The sequence below is a fragment of the Neomonachus schauinslandi genome, chromosome 1 (assembly GCF_002201575.2).
Source record: "Neomonachus schauinslandi chromosome 1, ASM220157v2, whole genome shotgun sequence".
In the NCBI taxonomy this organism is placed as follows: domain Eukaryota; kingdom Metazoa; phylum Chordata; class Mammalia; order Carnivora; family Phocidae; genus Neomonachus; species Neomonachus schauinslandi.
In genome coordinates this window covers 156,948,978-156,970,519 of record NC_058403.1, presented here as the reverse complement: position 1 = coordinate 156,970,519, position 21,542 = coordinate 156,948,978, and the positions used below count along the sequence as shown (strand labels likewise).

The following is a 21,542-nucleotide window of genomic DNA, read 5'->3' as shown; positions in this document are numbered from 1 at the left end:
ATCTCAGGTAAGAAACACTAAGAACTGTAGGTGTCCACCCAACCCAAGGGCAGCTGAGCAGAGCTGGGCATTTCCAGGCAGAGGCCAGATGGCGATGCTGTGGAGATGAACAACACGGCTCCATTTGGAGGCAGGGACAGATTACCTCCAGTTCCTCCAGGTGTACAAGTCGGTTGTTCGCTGGTTCTCATGGATTCCATAGACGTCACAGAGGCAGCAACTGCCAACTGAATTCCCTAGGCAAAGCCACACCATTTTTGCTTTTTGCACACCCACAAACAAGATAGCTCTTACAGACAAATCTACCTCCAACGAACACCAAAAACGGAAGATGGGAAAGGCCTTCAAAGGGAGTGCCGGAGAGCCTGTGTGATGACATGAAGATATAATTCAGACCAACAGCCACCATTATTTAGATTTTATTAAAAATAAAAACTACAGGAACAAAAACTGAATGTACAACGAGAGGACGGGGAGTGGCTAGTAGGAGAAAACAAAGGAGCACAGCAATGGTGACAACCAGTCCTTGCTAGGCACACCTGGTACCAAGAATAAGCCTCAATCCCATCTCGCGACCACAGTAATCCCTGGCCCTGGGGGTGGGGATGGCACTGGGCCACATGTGTGCTCTTCTGCCCACATTTTCTCTACTCACAGAAGCCCAGAGAAACCTGCAGGACAGAGTTCAGAAAAACACTACGAATACCTTGAACTTGCTCTTCGGCCAAAGCGGTAGAAGCATCCAGGACCGGAACTCACACCAAGAGGGCAACAAGTTCTCGTAACACCCTCATATGCTCGGTCATCTAAAACGGACCGCGGTACCCTGAACACAAGGGACTCTGGTCCAAGGAACAAAGTGGAGACCAACCTTCCGTAGGCGGTGGGCTGCCAAGCAGGGGAAAGAGGAACACTGGCAAAGCGAGCCCACCCAAGATGGCACGAGAAGCAGTAAGTGGAGCTGAAGAAAGAAACAGCCTCGTTCCCAGCCCAGCCTGAGCCCAGCAAACGGTGGGGGGAGCTGGATGGTTCAGCCCCGGGACCCGCACGCCCTCTCCGAGTCCCTCAGCAGTTGGGTTTTGTGAGCCTGAGAGTGTGGAGTCAGCCCCACCAGCATCTCAGCGAGCTACTGTGGATGGCCCCGAGCCTCAGAACTGCTGGAGGATCATTTTCCGTTTCAGGTCATGACTGAACCTGTTCATCCTGAAGAGCTCACTGTCATAAAAAGCAGACAGGTTGTGGATGTTGATCTGACGAGCCTGAAAAGAGAAAACGTCAAGTGAGCCACGAAATTGAGCTTCCACTGGTCTGCCGCAGAGCCTCTGCACAGTGCAACGTCTAAGGCCCATTCATGGGGGCGATAAACTGAGTCGGGGTCTGGAGTCGGGACACAGGGCTTGAAAGCTTAGCTCTGCCAGTTGCCTGTGTCTGTCTCCTCTATGAGACGGGATGGCAGTAACAGGACTCACCACGGTCAAGTGTAACTGCACAGAACGGGGCTCAGCGCATCATGAACACTTCATACATGGCTCCCATCCGAGGCCTGCCCACTTAATGATGGAGCAAGGACTTCTTGGCCCCACAGACGCCGGACAGCTCCCCACAGAGCAGCCCACCTCCCATCTGTGCCCATACCTTGTCCACCAAGTCCTTCTCAGGCACTTCGATAGTGTCCTGCTGGGCCCCAAAGCGGTTGCGCTGGTACGTCACCTGTTCTGCCACTAATTGCTTCAGGATGAAGAGCAGCAGCTCATTGTTGTCACGCCGGAATGAAAGGTAGCGGGCAAAAGTCTGCAGGGAACAGCCACAGTCAAATGACACCCTTCCTCACCAGGACCCTCAAGGCTACTACAGGATGACCAGTCCCCGCCACGCTCCCGTCACGACCTGCCCGAGCAGCCAGGCAGGACAGCAGAGCCCGGATCCAGAGCCTCGGGATGCCTGCCGTGGTCACCACACAGCTCCCACACACCTTCCTCATGCTGCGCATGACGCTGAACTTTTGCGTGTCAATGAAGCTCTCCAGCATCACGCGGATGGCCATGCTGACGTCATCCTCGATCACGTAGTCCCGCAGGTGGATGCGCGCGTGGGCCTCTGCCATGCGGATCATGGACTCGATGTGCCGCACTGTGATGGGGATGCTGCCTGTGGCCTGCAGGAAGGACAGTGTCCGGTCTTGTCAGTGCGGCCAGCGGCTCCTACGTGGCCACACGCTTGCGGCCTGCTGCCATCCCGCCGGCACCTTCTCTGCCCCCGGCTCACCGTGGGCAGCCCAGCTGCCCCTGTTTCTGTCATGCGCAAGTGCTGCACACACCCGTGCAATGTAAGTGGGGAAAAAAGCTGTTTGTATAAAAACTAAGTCAAATGCTCTCCAAGAACCTCATGAAGTTGAAAGGTTAAAAACAAAACAAAAAAAACAACAAAAAAACCAATCAGACCAACAAAAAAAACAAAGAAGCTGCTGTCTGGGTTAGGTGGGTGAGACCTACCAATCTACAAGAATTCTGCAATCCAGGGGCACCTGGGTGGCTCAGTCGGTTGAGCGGCCGACTTTGATTTCAGCTCAGGTTGTGATCTCAGGGTCATGAGATCGAGCCCTGCGCCAGGGAGTCAGTTTGGGGATTCACTCTCTCCCTCTGCCCCGCCCCCTGCTGGCTCAAGCTCTCTATCCCTGAAATACACAAACAAATCTTTAAAAAAAAAAAAAAAAGTTCTGCATTCCAGCTACCTTTATATTTCACTCCACTATGAAAGAACTGATGCTTGTTCAGACCACATGTTTGGGTGAGATTCACAAAGTCAGCATAGAAATTAACCAGCGGCCAACACTCAAGGGACCTTGGCCCCATACCCAGAGAGACAAATGCAGGCACATGTACCTTCCATCTGAAACAAAATGGCTAAGGTATTTATGTATCATTTTTTAAAAGCATTCCAGCTCTAGCACTTCTTAGATTAATGGACTGCACAGCTAAAGAAGCTTCTGCCGAGCTCCCCTCCCTGCATCCCCCCCCGCCCCACCCAGCTGTGCCCTGGGCCCTCACCATGGACTCTTTCCTCAGGTCACTGTACATCTTGGCCACCTTGTCCTGGTCCATCTGGTTGAGCTTTGGATGGACCCTCTCCTTAGCGTAGATGATGTACTTCTTCAGGACTTCCTGCGGCAGGGGCTCCACACCGTACGTGTTGGGCATGGCAGGTTCCTGGGTGCCCGTGCTGCCCAGGCCCTCCTCCTTGTTGCTGGGGTGGTGCCTGATGTGGCTGCCAACCACAAAACGGGCCAGCATCTCATCCTAAGATAAGAGGGGAGAGGGCAAGTCACAGAGTGAGTCTCATGACCTGGCTTGGAGTAAGCTGGCTCGCTGGAAGAAGTGAAAGCTGCAGGTGCAGAAAATGACATTCCCGCAACAGTATCATCTGATGCCTACTATGTGCCAGGAAGCTGTGGGTGCTGGAGGTCACCGGTGCACATGACAAAGCTCGAGCTCACCTCTTGGTGAGAGGAGAGCAGACAGACACAGTTTTCAGAATAACCAGAGAGGACCATGCACAGGACTGAGGGCCTGAGGAGACTCAGCCATACAGCCAACTAGGAAGAGCCTTCCAGGAAAAGCAAAGAGCATGTTGACAAGCCAAGGCCTGGCAGCTGCAAGGGAGGGAAATAGGGTGGTGTGGCCAGAGTGGATGAAGTGAAGGGAGCAAGGAGGAGAGGCAAGAAGAGACAGGCGCAGAGGAGGCCTCTCGGGGCCAGTGGATTCTCTGCTAGTTACAGTGGAAGCTGCCAGCAGGTTAAGAAGAGGCATAATCCACCTTATGTTTTCAGAAGATGGGCTGGCTTCCAACTGGAGGTGGCCTTAACTGGGTGTGGGAGTGGAAGCCAAGAGACCGACCACAAGACACGGCAGTATTCTGGGTCTGAGCAAGAGAAGCCGGGACTCGGTTGCAGCAGAGAAGCGGTAAGAAGTGGGTGGGCACAGGTGGTCGGGCCAGAAGGGCCTGGTGGCAGAGACTGGACTCTGCCAGCTGGGCAGCGGACATGGGCCAGTGAAGGAAGAGAAACCAAGGCTGACTCTCAAACACCACGGTCCAAGTGGCATCCCTGTCTCTGCGCCTGACTCAACACAGGCCCCAAGCCTCACTCAAGGTCCCCGGAACTTACTGCATGAGCCCCGGGACACGGGGTTGTGTACCTGGACTGGGTCCACTGTGTCCCTCACCACACACAGGACATCGAAGCGGGAAATGATAGGCTCCGTGAGGTCCACATTTTCTGAGAAGGTGAGCGAGGGGTCATAGCGGCCTCCTGTAACAAAAAGGCACCTCTCCATCAGGGCTCATGCTCCCTCGATCTGCTCTTCTTCTGAGCACAAAGTTCTTGCCAACCTCAAGGTGCTTCAGGGATGGAAGAGAAAGACGACTTCGGAAAAGGAAGGATGCTCAGTACCTGCATCTGCCAGGCATTCTCGACAAGACAAGGAAAAGGGCTTTCCTGGAGCACTTGCCTGAAAGAGCCTTTAGACTAAAAGTCTAATCAACTCCCAGCAGGAAAAATCTAGAATAAGGTGGGTGAGGTGCCTGAGTTCCCTGCCCACAGGCTGACTGGGATCAACAACCAACTCCGCCCGAGTTGGCGCTAGATAACGCACTAGATTTTTCTGTCTTCTGAGGAAAATGTCCAAAACTGGTTCTAAAAACATGGCTTAACAAAAGACCCCAAGACTTGCTTCCATGCAGCCCCAGCAAGAACCGTGGAAGAGAGGAAGGTTTTCTGATGCTCAGTTCCTTCCTCAGACCTTGGGACTGGCTGAGGGACGCTGCAGGCTTCTATTCCCCAAGGCGAGGCCTCTCTGGGTCCGGCCTCCCTGTGGCAGACCCCAGCCCCCGTGGCCGTCGTGCCTGGCGTACCTATGGGGTTGGCTGCGGCAATGATGGTGCAGCGAGCCTGCAGGGAGGTGACGATGCCGGCCTTGGAGATGGAGATGCTCTGCTGCTCCATGGCCTCGTGGATGCTGGTTCTGTCCTGGTCATTCATCTGCAGGAGGTTCAAATGTGTGATGCTTGCCCCGACCACTATCCCGTTAACACCTGTTCCCCCACTCAGGGCTAAGCCAACACATCCCGAATCCTATTGCCACGGGGCCCAAGGACCCACCTTGTCAAATTCATCGATGAGACACACTCCTCGGTCAGCCAGAACCAGGGCTCCTGCCTCTAAGGTCCATTCCCTGCTGACGGGGTGCCGCTGGACATATGCCGTGAGGCCCACGGCTGAAGCCCCCTGGCCAGTGGTGAAGATGGCTCGGCTAGACACTTTCTCAATGTATTTGAGGAACTGAGACTTGGCTGTGCCAGGATCTCCACACAAGAGCACGTTGATGTCGCCTCGCACCTTGTGCTTACCCCCTGAAGGAGGCAGGGATGGAGGTGGGGATAAAAGGGAGGGGAGGGGTGCCAGACATAGCCGGATTATCTCTAATTTCTCAGTCTGCTTAAGCCGATGGCAAAGCATATTTTCTCGAAAGGGATGCAAGACCCTAGGACTAGCAATCCCACTTCTGAGAACTGAACCCAGAGAGATGGGGGCACAGGGCTGCTACTATAAAGACGCTCTTAGGAAAGTTAAGAAACTAGAAGCAATGCAGATGTTTTCCACTGAGAAGAACAGCTCTGTACGCTGTGCTATAGGGACCTTGATACACTCGCTTATGGGAATAAATCTGCTCAGTATGCACCAGTGCAAAAAGATGCCCCACACATGCTAATGAGCAGGAAGAGGTAAGCTGGGTATTTTACAGTCACTTACACGCAGGTACAGGAAGTACTGTGTTTATAAACAGAAATACACGCATGCCATGGAATTGTATTATTGTGTAAGTACACGTGTTAAGTCTATGTGAATGGCCATGCAAAGGTCCACTAGTGCACACACCACACTGATCAGGAGTGACCCACCAGGAGGGGACTGGATTAGAAACGGTGGTCAGCAGGGACTTCCATCTTTCTGTGACTTCTAACAATTTAAGAAAAGGATGTAATTCTCTCTACATATTCATGTATTATTTTTATAGTTAAAACCACCCAAGGTACCATAGCCACGGGCTACACTCTCCCTACAATGACCGAGCCACACACGGTCATCTGCTAACATGTACTTTTTCCCCAGGCACCCAACCTTTAAATGCAAAGTCCTGCCTTGTCTGGTACCTGCAACGCAGAGCGAAAGGCGCCCAACGCCACTCACCTGGGTTTTTGGGCTCCCCTCCAAACAGAGCCAGCGCCAGGCCTCTCTTGATGTCTTCGTGCCCATAGATGGAAGGAGCAATACTGGCAAAGATCTGCAAGGGAGGGAGAGCCAGTGAGAACAGGCGCATCTGCTCTGAGTCTGGGCCAACCCCCCACATACGGTAGGTCCCCCACTGGCTCGAATCTCAGGGAACAGGGATGTTTCCAGCCCCAGAGTGCCCACACCATGGCTGCCGCAATCCCACCAGGCCCCAGCACCAAGCCCTGCCCTCTGACCTTGGGCGGGGCAATTAGTTGGCTTTTCCTGAGAATCACAGAACTTTAGAGCTTAACAGAATGTCAGTCGGACCCCCTTTCTAGTCAGATTTCAGAAAGGACTACCCAAAGGTCACAGAAAGGAGACAAGACCCAGGCCCATGAAACAGGGCCATGTGTGGGAAGAGGGTGGGCTTTGACAACACAGATGTAGGAAGACACCTCTCACAGGCTCTGTGGCTGCCTGAGCCTCAGTCTCCTCAAACGGAAGACAGGTATCACAGCCCAATTCAGAGGACTGGGTGGGCCCTAAGTGAGAGGTTTATACAAGTTTATACAAGTGCCTGGCTCCCAGCTATGCTGTGGTAGCCAAATATGATAAATATGGAACATTCAGGAGATGGGCCCACCAGGAAGTCGTCATTTCAACTGGTAAGTCACGGACATATCTATTTGTGAGAGAAAGAGAGAGAAGAGGAAAAGAGAGAATCTCAAAATCTGCATGATTTTTAAAGATGAAACCAGAGACAACAAAGAAATGTCTTGCCAGTAGGAAGCAGCTTCCATCTCCTGCACGCTTTTACTGTTCTTGACCTTCCTGCCATCTGCATGGAGGGACTCCACAGAAGCAGTGCATGCCCCTCCTTCCCCCTTACAGGTTACACCGAGGTGGCTTGTACCGCAGCAGGCCCTGCGGCGGCGGGGGGGGTGGGGGGGGCAGGGAAGGGAGCGCCGAAGCAGGAAAGTCAGTGCTGAAAATCTGGAGGGCACCCACTGGATCCAGCTGTCCCACCTGCCCACCAGCCAGACGGAAGAACTGCTCCCTCGGGGCTCCCCTGAAGCATGAAGGTGGGAGACGTCCTGTTCTTAAGAGCTGGAGTCAGGGGTCAGCAGTTTATCCTGCGGATGGCCACTCTGCACTGCTGCCAGGGGGCGGCATGACCAGCAGGTCCTTCTGGAAAGAGGATGTGCCAGTACCACTGGTACTGAGCCAGAAATGCCTCCTGCCATTACTTTATATAATAAGTCAGGAGTGGAGGTCAGTTTCCACTTGGACACTTTTGCTGGTTCTTTCCTTGGCCCTAACATTTCCTGCAAAACCCAGCCCAAGGAGACACAGAACTGCATTAACTGGTGCACAGTGGTCCAAGCCTGATGTCTACAGAGGCTGGCCTCTCTAAATATTATTTCCCACTGAAAGAAAATTCTACTCTCCATGGGGCTATTTGGAGAAATGGCTGATCCCAGGTCTGGGCAGGAAATGTGTAAAAAGAACCTGCAGTGTCTTATATAAGAAAGAAGAAAGCTATCAGAGACCCGGGGTCACGCCAATAGGACTCAGAACGATGGGCTTCATGCTCGGCAACTAGAGGGACCCGCTGGGCATCACCCGGATGGCCATTGCAATGCTGAAGCCTCGATGTCGTTTAAGTCCGCTCATCTGTGATGACACTCAGCGGTCACCTCAGAGAAGAACCGTTCATTATTTTGAAAACTGGTAAATGAAGGAAAAGGATCAAGCACAATCCTGCTTTTTCTACAGGACCTCTACCTAGGCACAGTCCAATAGTTAATAAAGAGAAGTTTCTCTACGCAGAAGCATTCCAGAAGATAAATGAAGGAGGATTTGGAATTAGAAGACCATCATTCTGCGACCCCTAATGAATGAGTAGGTTTAGCCAAGGATCGTCAGTGGCTGCTAAGATCACAGGGAGACAAGGAGACGCCAGGTGCTACGATGGAACACAAGACCTCTAGCCCATCTCGCCACGGACCCCACCCAAAAAGAAATCAGCCTGGATACTGATTATGCATGTGCATCATTGACAATTCACAGAAAACAGATGGCCCAGGACTACGTTCGACAAAGACCATCTACAACACCCAGAGTATCGAAATCTCAACAGGACAGACGACCCAGATTCTTCCAAAAAAGAGAGGGAGAGGGGACCTAAAGACGGAGACTTAAGAGACAGATCAACCAGTCCCAACGTGCGGGCCTTACTTGGACATCAACTCCAAGAGACTTTTAAAAAAAGAAAAAGGGGGCGCCTGGGTGGCTTAGTTGGTTAAGCAACTGCCTTCGGCTCAGGTCATGATCCTGGAGTCCCGGGATCGAGTCCCACATCGGGCTCCCTGCTCAGCGGAGGGTCTGCTTCTCCCTCTGACCCTCTTCCCTCTCGTGCTCTCGGTCTCTCATTCTCTCTCAAATAAATAAATTAAATCTTTAAAAAAAAAAAAAAAAGAAAAAAGAAAAAGGTAGGATAATCAGGGAAATGCGGACACCAAGGAAATACTTGCTACCATGGAACCGTGAACCCGTTTTTAAAGTGTGGCCCCAGTGCTGTGGCTCGGTGCAGTAGGGAGGGCCTGTTACAGATCCACGGCTGCAGGTCAAACACTGTGTGGGGAACTGGTTGCAGTCATTGAGGGGACTGGGCGTGAGTACAGAGGACACAGGGGTGGCCCGACTCCAGCTGCGGGTGGAGCCCGGGGGAAGGACATGAGGGGTTCATTGTACCCACTCCATGTGTATGTCTGCAAGTTTCTGTAATAAGGATTCAATATTCAGACCAGGACTTATACTTGGGTGGCCACAGAACTCACCATAACCAAGTACCGCCCCAACACACATATGTCCTCCCGAGGTGCAATAACTTAGGGAGAGGGAGCAGAGAGCATTCCCTGGCGCGCAGACTCAGACCAGACCGTGTGAACAGGGATCCTGGCTCTGCCGTTAGCCGCTATGCCGCATGGCAGCTTACTTAACCTGGGCCTCCGTTTATTCACCAATAACATGGGCACCCGTAACACCTCCATTATAGGATTGTTACTGTTATTACTATCCGGAAATTACCTACACAGCGTCAAGCAGATGCTTAGGGCTCGGTATGCAGGACTCTCCCATTGCATCCTCACCTGTGCTGGGAATGTCAGGAGACAGTCCACCATGGATGTCTCATCTTCCTGGACGTCTTGTGGGTGTGCAAGGCTGCCCGTCCCTGACCTCTCTTTACCCAGACTGTTTCTCAGGGCTGTTCCCGTGGCAGACACCCCTGCAAGGATGAGGTAATGTCTCCCTCCAGGACCAAGAGCAGCAGGCCCCCTTCTCGCCTGTTATGCACAGCTGCCCAGGCTCAGCTCCCCTCCTGCAAAGCACCTGCTGCATCCAGATGGGCCTCCCGACAGACTAGAAGGCAGGGAAGCAACCACGCTAAGGCTAACGCTGCTGTCGCTGACCCAGCTGGTCTGAGAGTGTAATGGGCAAATGTACTGGCTAGGAAGAAAGGAAGAATCAGGGATGCCTGGGTGGCTCAGTCAGTTAAGTGTCTGCCTTCGGCTCAAGTCATGATCCCAGGGTCTTGGGATCGGGCCCCATGTCGGGCTCCCTGCTCAGTGGGAGTCCGCTTCTCCCTTTCCCTCTATCCCCCCACCCTCTGCTCATGCGTACTCTCTCCCTCTGTCTCAAATAAATAAAATCTTAAAAAAAAAAAGGTAAATTCAAACCCAGACCTAAGGAATGACACATTTGCCAAGAAGTATTCCACTTAACCCTCATAATGATCCTGGTTCCCCCACATCAAAAAGAAGGAAACAAACCAAGGCTCTGGTCAAACTGTCTGTTCCTAAATGAGAGAGGCAAGACCTGACCCCAGATTCCTCTGAATCTGAAGCTCATGCTCTTAATTCTCAATACACACTGCCCTATCCCCCCTGCCCCCGCCCCCACCCTGCTCAGAACAGCCCTGACGCGAAATGCGGCCAAGTTCCCACCCACACAGCTACTGTGAGCACAAGACAATGCACAGGAAATGTCTACCGTGCCCTAAAGCTATTTTTATCCTCCTACGGACCTTTATGCTTTCAACATCCATTGTCCCGGGCGGCACGCCCATCCAGTTTTTGTACAACTAGTTTAAATTTTGTACCGACGTGCAAAACAGCTAGCTGCTGACCACGCAGCAGCACACCATTCACACGAGCACATCCACGTAATCCTTGTAACAACTCTCCCGTGGGTGCTACCTACCGTCAACTCATCCGTAGAGAGGCAAGCAACTCATCTGATCACACCAATGATTAGGCCAAAAGCCAAACCTAAGGAGTCTGATTCTCCTGTTAGTTCTTTAAAATCTAAGTGTTAGACATGGCACTTATCCCTTGACTATTTCTAACTGTCAGCGGCCAGGGCTCACAAAACCAAATGGGCCGGAAGGCAAGCTGAGTTCATCAGGTGACAGAGGACAGAGCAGGGGGTGGCTGGGACAGACAGCAGGGAGCGTGCCCCACTGGCAAGGGCAACTGCCCCTTACTTAGCTCTCCCATCAGTCATCAGTGGACAGAAACAAAGACCTAGCACTGACGGATGCTTGGACGGCCAAAAACCGGGGCTTCCAGATTTTTACGTGCAATCTCAATTCCTAAAGGATGATAACCAATTCAAAAAGAAAAGCAAACAAAAAAGAAATGGAAACACAGAACCACCTACCAACCAACCAACCAAAACCCCTCAGCAGGCTGCATGTGGTCCACAGGCCACCAAATTGCAAACCTCTGGCTTAAATAGTTCAAATGAGCCCCATCAGGACAAGCCTGTCATCCTTTTAGTTTGTCCCCAAAACTGCCGAGTGTGGTTTCTGTCTTTGTCCAAGTTCTTGGTAAAAATATCCACCCCGACAGTGGGCTAAAGCGATCAGTACAGATCAACACTCCCTCGTATCACCCAGCCCTCCTTTCCTGACGGGACTCAGAAAGGTGTCCTACAGAGATGTCATCGTCTCTAGAAGGATCCCCTCTAGATCCTTCTAAAAGACCTCTGTTTAGAAGTCACCGTCTCCAACACTGAGGGGATCACGGTGTAAGCGTGCAGGTGTAACTGACCTTGAGCAGTCACTACCATGATGCTGGGACACGTCTGCCTGGCAAAGTCAGCTGTGTGGACAAAGAGGCAGACAAAACAGCAGCTATCACCACACCAAAGTGTGGCAGAACCTTCTATGTTAGGGCCACTAGGGGCAGTTCTGGAAGTCTGGGGCACAAGGCACATACAGGGACTGGCCTGTCCAAAGCCTGAAGTCAAGCACATCCTGTCTCCCACGCTCTATCTGCTGCCGCTCCTATCTCCTCAACAGAGCAGAAGAGCAGTGGCTGAGAACTGCAGCAGAGGGGAAGAGGGCACTAGCGAACTGTTCTAGAAGCACACTGCTCCTTCGGCAGCTCGGGCATACGAGCACACAGCGGATGCGTGCCAGGTTAGCGGCGAGGGCCAGGTCGCCAGCCCTGGACAGACTGGCTCAAATACTAGTGAAGAGTCTGAAAACATGTCCATCGTGTTAGTGCTAATCTTCCTCTGGGAAGAGTAGGCAGCAAAGAATCATGGGTTGTGGCTTTCTTCCCATGTTACTGATTAAATGAAAAGATCCTGTGTTTTTGTTTTCTTTCTTATTATCGGGGATCCTGATTAACTATGAGCCCCAGGAAGGAAAGGACTGTGTCTGACTTCCCACCACGATCCTAGAACACGGCCTACAACGTATTCAAGGACTGGGTATATTGGCAGAATGAAGTTCTTGTCCTCCCGAGGCTGGGGAAACCCCTGCCTCTCCTGGTGGAACCCCAAATCTCGGTGGCCCAAGTGAAGGTAATGGAGGTGAGTGCGTCAGATGTGGCCCTGCCCTCAAGGGAAGGATGCCATTTGCTCAGTAAGCCAAATGGAGCCTGCACTGATTGACCCGAACTGAGAGTCTGGCTCTTAAATCCCTAGCTCCCCAACCTTCAGCAAAAATGTCTATAGTTAAAAAAAAAAAAACCAAAACCAAAACCCTAAAACCCTCTTGGGATAGCATTCTTCCCAGAGAAATGGGTGTTGGGTCCTCCCCTGGTCTGACACCAGGGGATATACCCTCACAAGATGAGTTATTCCTACTGCTCCACCTGTTTCAGCTTTGAGCCTGGGCTCAACTCAATCCACTGACTCCTCATCACAGCCCCATCCTGTCGAGGGGTGGGTCCCCGAAGACAGCATTCCAGTTCCTCCCCCAGAGCGCAGCCCCCCACTTCCCTCCAGATCAAGGCAAGTTGATCGAGCCAATGCTGGGAAGGGAAAGAATGAAGAAATGGAGCCCAGACCGCAAGACCCGGGAATCAGGACCATGGTTCTGGGGCCTCCTCTGGAAGCACGACAATCCCGCCTGGACTTCCACCTGCCTTCTCCCCGATCTGCTGGTCCTTGGAGAGGCTGGTGATCATCTTCACGTCTTCGTCCGTCAATTCCCCCACAGCGACCTTGTTGTCCTTCTTGGCTACGTGGTTGGCTAGGATGACGGTGGCGAAGACAGGGAAGCCATTGGCCGTGTTGAGGGAGCCGTCATAGTTGTTGTGGTAGATGCCAGTCAGCTCCTAGGAGAGGGGACACAACCCAGAGAGCCGGGCCGGGGTTAGACTCAGGGCCAGAGTCCTCCCCCCACTGCCTCCACTGTCCGATCTCTCCTCCTCAACTCCTCCCTGCCAGACAGCAAGATGAGTAACCCGGAAGACCAAAGCAAAACTTCTACCCCCCACATTCCGACCGGCCAGTCCTTTACAAGGAGGAAAGGCTCCTCCTCCCAGTGACCTCAGCCTACCCTCCCGCTGCCAGCAACCCTCTCTGCACCACAGATGCTCACGCTGATGTCCTTAGCAACTTGGCTCCCTGGCCTGCTTCTGGGCCACTTACTATCTCATCTCCTGGCTTACAGCTGTCCACCAGATCGGCGAGGAGGATAGCATCTTTGGAGCGAGGCAGCCGGCCGGCCGCCACTTTGCCGGGACTCTCCTGAATTCGGATGCGCTGGTAGTTCTGATAAATGGTCTGCGTGGGACAAACAGAGGTCACAGGGGCCTGTCTCTGCATGGCCGACTTCGCGCTCCTCCAAGCACAGACTTATTGTGTCACCTGAACCTGGCCACAGCCCCATGAGTAAGGAGAACAGATAGGCTTCCTATATCTCCATCAGCTGACCAGAAAATGGACAGCCGAAGCAGAAAATGAGACTGCTGTGACCAACACATGGATGGTCCCCACTCCTATCACTACCCCTGTGGATGCCTCCTTACTGCAGGACAGTCAAGCACCTGCTTGTAGCCAAGCCCTGGTGCATATGGACGCCACAGCCATGCTGTCTAAGTTCAAACCCTAGCTCCATGGCTTAAGCTGTGTGATCCTGGGTAAGTGATGTCCCCTCTCTACGCCTTCTCTGTGGAATGGGGATGCTAAGGCTCTGAGTGCAACTTCAGTGAGGGTTAAATCACGTCATACAGGGGGGCGCCTGGGTGGCTCAGTCATTAAGCATCTGCCTTCGGCTCAGGTCATGATCCCAGGGCCCTGGAATTGAGCCCTACATCAGGCTCCCTGCTCCGCGGGAAGCCTGCTTCTCCCTCTCCCACTCCCCCTGCTTGTGTTCCCTCTCTCGCTGGGTCTCTCTCTGTCAAAATAAAATAAAATAAAATCTTTAAAAAAAAAAAGCAGTTGCTCTGGATCCTGAGTTCTAATCCTTTGGGCCTCTTTCTAGCTGGGTGATTTTGGGGTCAACAGTATCACCTGCCTCAAAAGGTGTGATGAAAACTGAATTATACATCACCCACCCACTAGGTACCTTGCAAGTATTCCAGAAACTTCAGCTGTAATTATTACTCACGTAGAAGCAGAGCCTGAAACCCTGCTCCTATGTAAGAGCCTTCTCAAGGAGCTTCCGGGAAAGCGGACTCTTAAGGAGGATGAGCTAAACAGGCAGGGGAAGACTCTGGGCAAAGGCATGGGCTCACCCCCCCCAAGGCAAGGTGCACCTGAGCTTTTGAGCAGGTCTGTTTTCGGCTGTGGGCTGCCACAAGCAGAAACTCTCAGGCGCTTTCTGGTAAGGACGTCCCAGCTAGGGCACTTCTCAGAGATGCAGAGTGCTGAGAGCTCAGCCACCGGCATTCACGGGAGCAAGGCGGTAAACGGGGCATCCCCCGAAGGTATTGCGATGACCCCGACTCTACAGATGAAATCATTCAAATACAAAGGCAAACAGCCCAGAAGCTTTCAGCAGGGCCTCCTGAATCCAGCACAGCAATGTCTAAGCTAGTTATAATCCAGAGGCCCCCAACGAGAGGCCCACAGAGAGGCAGGTATCAGAAATGCCAAGGGGAAGCCCCATGGGAGTGAGGGATGGGAAAGCAGGTGCCTTACTAAGGAGACAGCTGAAAAATGAATGAGCCCAGTTTTACCAGAACTTCCCCCCCCCTTTTTTTTTTTTTTAAGAAAAACCATCAACTTTGACATATTAAACAAAATGCCCTGGTTTTAAAATACTGGCTTGAATTCTTGAAAAACACCCCACGGGCCAAACTAAACAGGCTGGCCAGACATATCTGGTTCGCCTCAGGGCATGGCCAGTGCACAAGTCCATCTTATTTCTGGGGGCTGCCACGCTCATCTAAGTGCCTTAGAGGTGGGGCAGGCCCGGTGTAGACAAGAAGGGCAGCCACCGGCAGGCGCGGACTCTCACCTCTTCCATGTTAACTTCAAAGGGGCCAGCTGACTGGCACTCAGGGCAGGAGCCCGGCTTCACCTCCTGGTTCTGGGACTGACAGAAGGGCCCCAGCACGAAGTTACACTTGTTGCAGTTGTACTTGACCATGCTGAGCTGGGGCAGGACGCCCGTGCAGCTGGTCACCACCCCGCTGGTGCGGATCAGCTGGTTCAGGTGCAGCTGCCTGCAGGGACAAGAGGGCCTATCAGAGGCCTGGAGACCGATGACTGACCCATGCCCTCCAGAGGTCAGCGCTCTAAGTGAGGTGGATCCAGAAAACTTGGATCCCACCAGATCCACACCATTGCACCTGGTCCAAGCCAGAGTGCCAGTTGGGGAGGGCGCTCCTTGGCCACAGCCAGCCCGCCCAGAAACCCATGGCCCTGTTGGAGCTTCCCTGAACGAAGCTGAGCCACAGGGTGCTGAGGATGCAGGGCCTCAGGCTCACCCTGCCCTTGGCTCACCTCAGTGAGCGCAGCTCTTCTACAAGAGGCAGGTGGGAGATGCGCACGTGGATGTGGCTGGCGATGCGGTCGTACTTCGGGTACATGGCCAGCACGACCTCCAGCGCAGCCTCGTCGAAGATCTGCAGCAGCTCTGCCGGTGCCTCTGGCAGGAAGTAGGCCAGGACGTGCTCCCGGGCCGCCAGGTCCTCATAGTTCACCACCAGGCTCTCGCGGTTCTCTGGAGGCAGGAAGAAAGACTAAGCACAGAGCTCAGCCGGGGACACGGCAGGCAATTTCCCTCTCCCTGTGCAAGGAGAAGGGCCTGCCCCCCACCCCACCATCCTTGACTTAGAGCTGAAAACCCCAGCCCTGACTTCTAAACCTGCCCTGCTTTAGCTGTGTGATTCAGGCAAGTGACACATCTTAAGCCTCAATTTCCCAATCTAAAATGTGGACATCACACGACGTATGAAATCACATTAAGTGAAACGATATGTGCAGGAGGACTGCAAACTCAAAATGCCTAAAAGGACCAGGAAGGAAACCTGTGAATAAACTGCATCAAATACAAGACAAAAGGGAGTGGTGTGTACAGCAGCAGACCAAGATCCACATGCCTCCTTTTAATTCCTGTCCACAGAAATGTGCTATTTTCTGACTAAAGTAGTAATCCAGACTTCTACGTTAAATCTGCCACCTTTTAAGCACGTCAGACACTTTTGTGGTTCAGCTGTCCAGCAGAGCGTCCTAGTGCAGACACGCAATGCTTTTTGTATCTGCCTGATGACGGACATCTCAGGCTTCAGGTGCTAGCTCCTGTCCAGCAACGGGTAAGTGGCTCAGTATTCCCTGCACTTCGTACTTCTATTAAACATGCTGTTAAAGGCCCAAGGGAATGATGCCCTACGGGAGAATTCTGCAAGGCAGACGGCGGTGAGCAGAGAGGCAGCGGGGACACCTGGAAGCCACACCTTTACACATGTCGCTGATGCGCTCCTTGAAGACGTTGTGGCCGTGGCCATCCACATGAGTGCGCAGGAAGTTCTTAAAGCGGTGGTGGATCTCCAGGCGTGGGCCCACCATGCTCACCCACTCACGCACGGAGTGGCCCTTAAGGTCCTCCAGGTTCTCGATGCTCTCGATCATGTCTTCGTCCTCCTCGCCATCCTCTGTGGCCCGCTCTACCTGGCGGCGTTTCCGGGAGGGGCGCTCCTCATCCTCCTCATCGCTGTCTGGGGGCCAAAAGGGTACCCTCAAGTGAAATTTTCCTACCACCTTCCACCTGTCTTCCCCAGAACTCCTTTTCCAGCTCCCCGAGGCTCTGGAAGCTAGGACCAGCCTTGCACCCTTGGAGGTGCAGACATTTGAGCCTACCGTACAGGAGCCCGCGACGCATGCGGCCCAGGCCCCGGCCGGCCTCTCGGTCACGCTGCCGCATGGCCCGTTCTGCTGCTTCCCTTTGACTGGCTGTCAGCTCCTCGACGTCCTCATCGTCCAGGGCCAGACCCTCAGCCTCGTAGACATCCAGTTCTGGGATGGCACGATAGTCCCTGAGGGAGCCCCAAAACAGACCCCGTTAGTATCAAAAACAAAACAAAAGCGGGCCTAGGAACTGGGCCTACTCCAGCCTGGGCAGGCCAGAAGAGTCCCCAGGCAAGAAATACAAAGGCTCCAAAAGGATCTCCAACAGAGACAAAGTGTGGTCTGTGCATACAATGGAATATCAGTCTCCGAAAGGAAGAAAGTCTGACTGTGCTACAGTGTGGGTGAATCTTGAGGACAATGGGCTCAGTGAACTAAACCAATCACAAAGGACAAACATGATAGGATTCAGTTTGGGGAGGTGAAAAAGTTCTGGAGACTGGTTGCACAACAACGAGAGTGTACTTAATGCTGTTGAACTGGACACTTAAAGATGATTAAGATGGTAAATTCTGTGTTATGTGTATCTACCACAATAAAAAAACAGAGGAAGGGGACCTCCAGACAGCTCTGAGCATCCAAAAAGAAACAAATTTGAAGAACCAGAAAACCTTCAGGCAGAAAGGTCCTTCAGACAGCCAGCCCCAGCTCCCCAACGGGGCAGAAATTCTCCCTGCACCTTCCCCTCCCAGACAATGCCACGTCAAACCCCTTGAAGTACTGGGAAGGTCTTCTATTGACATCAGCCAAACCAGCTTCTCTGAAACGCCTGCCCACTGGCTCAACCCTCTCAGCTACTCCAACACCTCCAAGGACCTGTTTTCCACGATGTCACCTGTCAGGTATCTGAAGGGGAATGCTGTCTGGACAAAGAACCCACTGAGAGCAAGGACGGCTTTCCTCCCTGCAATTCTGGGAGGCAGACATCATTACTCCATCTGAAAGGTGAGGAAACAGGATTATGGGGATGATAGGGCTTTTACCAAGAGCCACTTAGCAGAGCTGGGTGTCAAAACACAGTCCAACCACAACCTTCAGGCTTGTTCTCTGATACCACACTACCTCCCCAAGACGATCCTCTGGAATTCTCCCTTTTTTCAGAGTAAATGGTGATTGGGGGGGACCTGCTACCTTTTTTTTCTTTTTTTGAATAAACTCAGAGTAACTAATCCCATGTTGCTGATGCCAGAAACAGATCCCGGAGGAGCCAGGTAAATGTGTGGGCTGATCCATTTCTGAATTCTTAAATGTTCTCAGTTAAAACGTATTTGTCTGACTCGTTGAGAAAATGTTAAGTCACACGAGATGTCCTCTGTCCTCAGTGAAATTCTAGTTGGTCCATAAAAAATTAATAAATTGGGTTTTACCAAAATTAACAACTTCTGTGCCTCAAAAGACACCATTAAAAAGGAGGGGGGGGCCTGGGTGGCCCAGTTGGTTAAGCATCTGTCTTCAGCTTAGGTCATGATCCCGGGGTCCTAGGGGATCGAGCCCCGCGTTGGGCTCCTTGATTGGTGGGGAGTCTGCTTCTCCCTCTGTCTGTGCTGCTCCCCCACCTCATGCTCTCTCTCTCTCTCTCTCTTGCTTGCTTTCTCTCTCAAATAAATAAAATCTTAAAAAAAATAAATTTTCAAAATAGCGAGACTGAGAAGAAAATATTTGCAAATCACGTATCTGATAAGGGACCTGTACCCAGAATAAATTTTAAAACCTCTTACAACTCGATAATATTAAAAAAAAAAAAATCAAGCAATCCAATCATAAAATGGGCAAAAGATCTGAACAGACATTTCTCCAAAGATATACAAATAGCCAATAAGCACATAAACAGATGTTCCACATCATTAACCACCAGAGAAATACAGATCAAAACCCCTATGAGACATCGCCTCACACCCACTGGGATGGCTATCACCGAAAACCAGAAAATAACAGGTGTCTGCAAGAACCACAGGAACTAGAACCCTCATACACCACTCGTGGGAATGTAAAATGGTGGAGCTCTTCTGGAAAAAGGTCTAGCGGTTCCTCAGAAGATGAACCACAGAGTTAAACATACGAGCCAGCGATGCCATCCCTAGATATATGCCGAAGAGAATTCAAAACGTGTGTTCACGTAAAAACTTCAGAGCTGGCTGATTTCTCCAAAGGCTCCCAGTTCCTTCCATAGTGTGGCACATACGGTGCATCTGCTCTCATCATCTGGGGTGATGGGACTTAAAGCAAAGATCCGAAAGGTCCAGGGAGCCCTTGCAAGTCCCTCCGGTGGCTCACCCCATGGACTGTGGGATGGCCTGAACACCATGTTTGGAACCCCGAGTCAGGGTAAAAGAAGGCCCCAAAGTAGAGTCTTCATAAGGCTCTGGGCATTCAAACAATTCTACTACTAGCATATCTACCAAATCCTGGTTGTTAATACGGGGTAGAGCAGCGGGAGAAATCTAACCCTGCTCCCTTGCAGAGCCTACTCCATTACCTTACCATTAAGTCTCATAACCTTTAATACATGTTTCTATTTTTATTAGTAAGTGTGAAAATATCTAACTCAGGGCCAGGTACAGATCAGGTGTAATAAATATTTTCTGAATTGCATCGAAATCTTAATTAATCAGGTGCCCCCTCTGCCCCCCCACCCCGGTTTCTTTAAAGTTGCAGAAAAACACTCAGCTGCCTGCTTCCTGTTCTTCCAAGTCATCCTTGGCATCCCTGATGTGGTCCACCACAGGAGAGACTCCTTGCATCCCCTGAGGTGCGCATCTTAGAGAGTTGAGGCTTACCCAGGCCTTAGGGCCCAGTCTATGATACAGCAAGTTACTCGGGCCTAAGTTGTGGTTCCTTGGACTTGTCTGTTCCCCCTAGATCCTGCATCAAGGTGCACTCATGGGCAAGGATACTGATTCCTCTGCTTCCCCTGTACCCAAAGCAAGGTCACTGGATACACAATGGGCTCTCTGCAAAACTATCTGCTGAGTACCCCGCTTTGAATGAAAATACCTCTCCATGCCATCTCCGATAAGCTCCTCTCCATCTTCTTCCTCTTCATCCAGGGGTCCCTCTGTACCTAGAAGCCCCTCAGACTCATCCTCAAAGGGGGGAAGATCACGGCCAGGGCTGGAGGTCAGGGCATCCGTGCGCCGGGAGCTTCGCCCAGGGCTGGAGGTGAGAGGATCACTTCGCAGCCGCCGGGCTGGGCTGGATGCCACGGTGAAGGACTCAGATGATTCCTGCAGGAGAGGACCGAGAAGGTGAGGGCTGACTTAGCATCCTAAAGGGGGTCCTCTCCACCTGTGACCCTGTTCCGCCCCACTCCACTCCAAACCCCTCCAGCCTCAAGACTTTGCATCTCATGTTCCCTCTGCCTGGAATGCTCTCCTGTGAGCTCTCTGAGCCAATGGCTTCTCAACACACAGGAACGAGCTCAAATATCACATCCTCAAATACTCCAGGCACTGACATTTCCCTGTGTTTTCTCCATGACAAGTCACTAAGGATACCTCATTCGTTTATGTACCTGTTTCTCTACTCTTCCCACATTCCTCTCCTGTGAGCATGGCTTCCCACCCACAATATGCAAGACACTGAGGCAGGAGACAGAACATGAGAGTGACCAAAACCTAGCGATCTGGAATTTACAGATTGGTGGAGAGAACAGACAATAAATAAGACAAAGAGACCAAAAAACACTACAATAATATGTGCACGAAGATGCGGGGCCTTATCTGTCTTGTGTACTCCCGGCGCCAGGCATAGAGAGGGCGCCCCACAAGCAGGTGCGGAGTAAAGTAAATGATGGTGGTCGGGTAGGCCACTAAGCTCGGGTTAGGGAATTCGAGCTCCCAGCTTGGTGCGGGAGAGGAGGCATCCCCAGGGGGACTGGGGCGGCGTGGGGCCCGCTGGCTTTGCAGACCCCGCAAGGAAGGAGTAAAGGGGAGAAATCAGCTCCAAACCAGAGCCCAGGGGCCCAACGCCATCTGGAGGCCCGATCCAGCCGCGGCGGAGCGGGGCGAGGGCCTGAGGACTCGAAGTGCGCGGCCCCTCACCCCAGGTCCCGGAGCGCGCTCGCACCGCCCGCGCCCCCGGCCCACGCTGACATGCTGGCTCGCCGGGACCACCCGCCGGCGCCCCACGCCCGCGCCTCCCTCCCGCACGGCAGACGCGCAGGCCGCCGGGGAACACCCGCGCCCTCACCGCCATCACAGCTCCACACTCCCCGCCGCCACTCCAGCAACAACTAGTTTTCGCGCGAAAACCGGCTCACGTGACCCTCCCGAGCCCGGGAAGCGTCTGAAGGAACACTGCGTCATGACGTAGGCCCCATCTGCGTGCCCGGGGGGCGGGCCAAAGAAGGAAGGCACGCCCACGCCTCCGAGGCGCCCCGCCTGCCGGCCTGGCGAGCAACCGGGCGCGGGGCGGCTTTGACCTCCAGCAAAGGGGTGGGAGCTGGAGCTGCGGGTGGGGGCAGTGGGGACCAGCCCCACCTGCCGCCTGCGTGACCTCGCTCGCCCTGTGGCTGTTTTACAGATGAGGCAACTGAGGCCTGTTTTCTGAGGTCTCGTGAGCAGAAGGTCTCTTTCAACTACTCCAAAAGCTCTCAGGTTGAATACTTAGAGCACCCAGACAG

General features: G+C 52.7%; 1 protein-coding gene across 1 annotated transcript; it reads right to left on the bottom strand.

The window, feature by feature from the left end:
* Positions 1 to 421: 421 nt before the first annotated feature.
* Positions 422 to 21,198, bottom strand: MCM2 (minichromosome maintenance complex component 2). The gene is made up of 16 exons (XM_021694984.1): positions 21,110 to 21,198; positions 19,916 to 20,145; positions 16,874 to 17,049; positions 16,471 to 16,731; positions 15,518 to 15,737; positions 15,030 to 15,237; positions 13,217 to 13,351; positions 12,709 to 12,900; positions 6,245 to 6,338; positions 5,156 to 5,406; positions 4,909 to 5,035; positions 4,194 to 4,306; positions 3,048 to 3,296; positions 1,973 to 2,155; positions 1,636 to 1,791; positions 422 to 1,259 (listed from the first exon to the last, which is right to left on the bottom strand). Exons 1-16 carry the CDS (start codon positions 21,113 to 21,115, stop codon positions 1,149 to 1,151), a joined length of 2,712 nt encoding a protein of 903 aa, XP_021550659.1. The 5' UTR covers positions 21,116 to 21,198; the 3' UTR covers positions 422 to 1,148.
* Between the last annotated feature and the right edge of the window lie 344 nt (positions 21,199 to 21,542).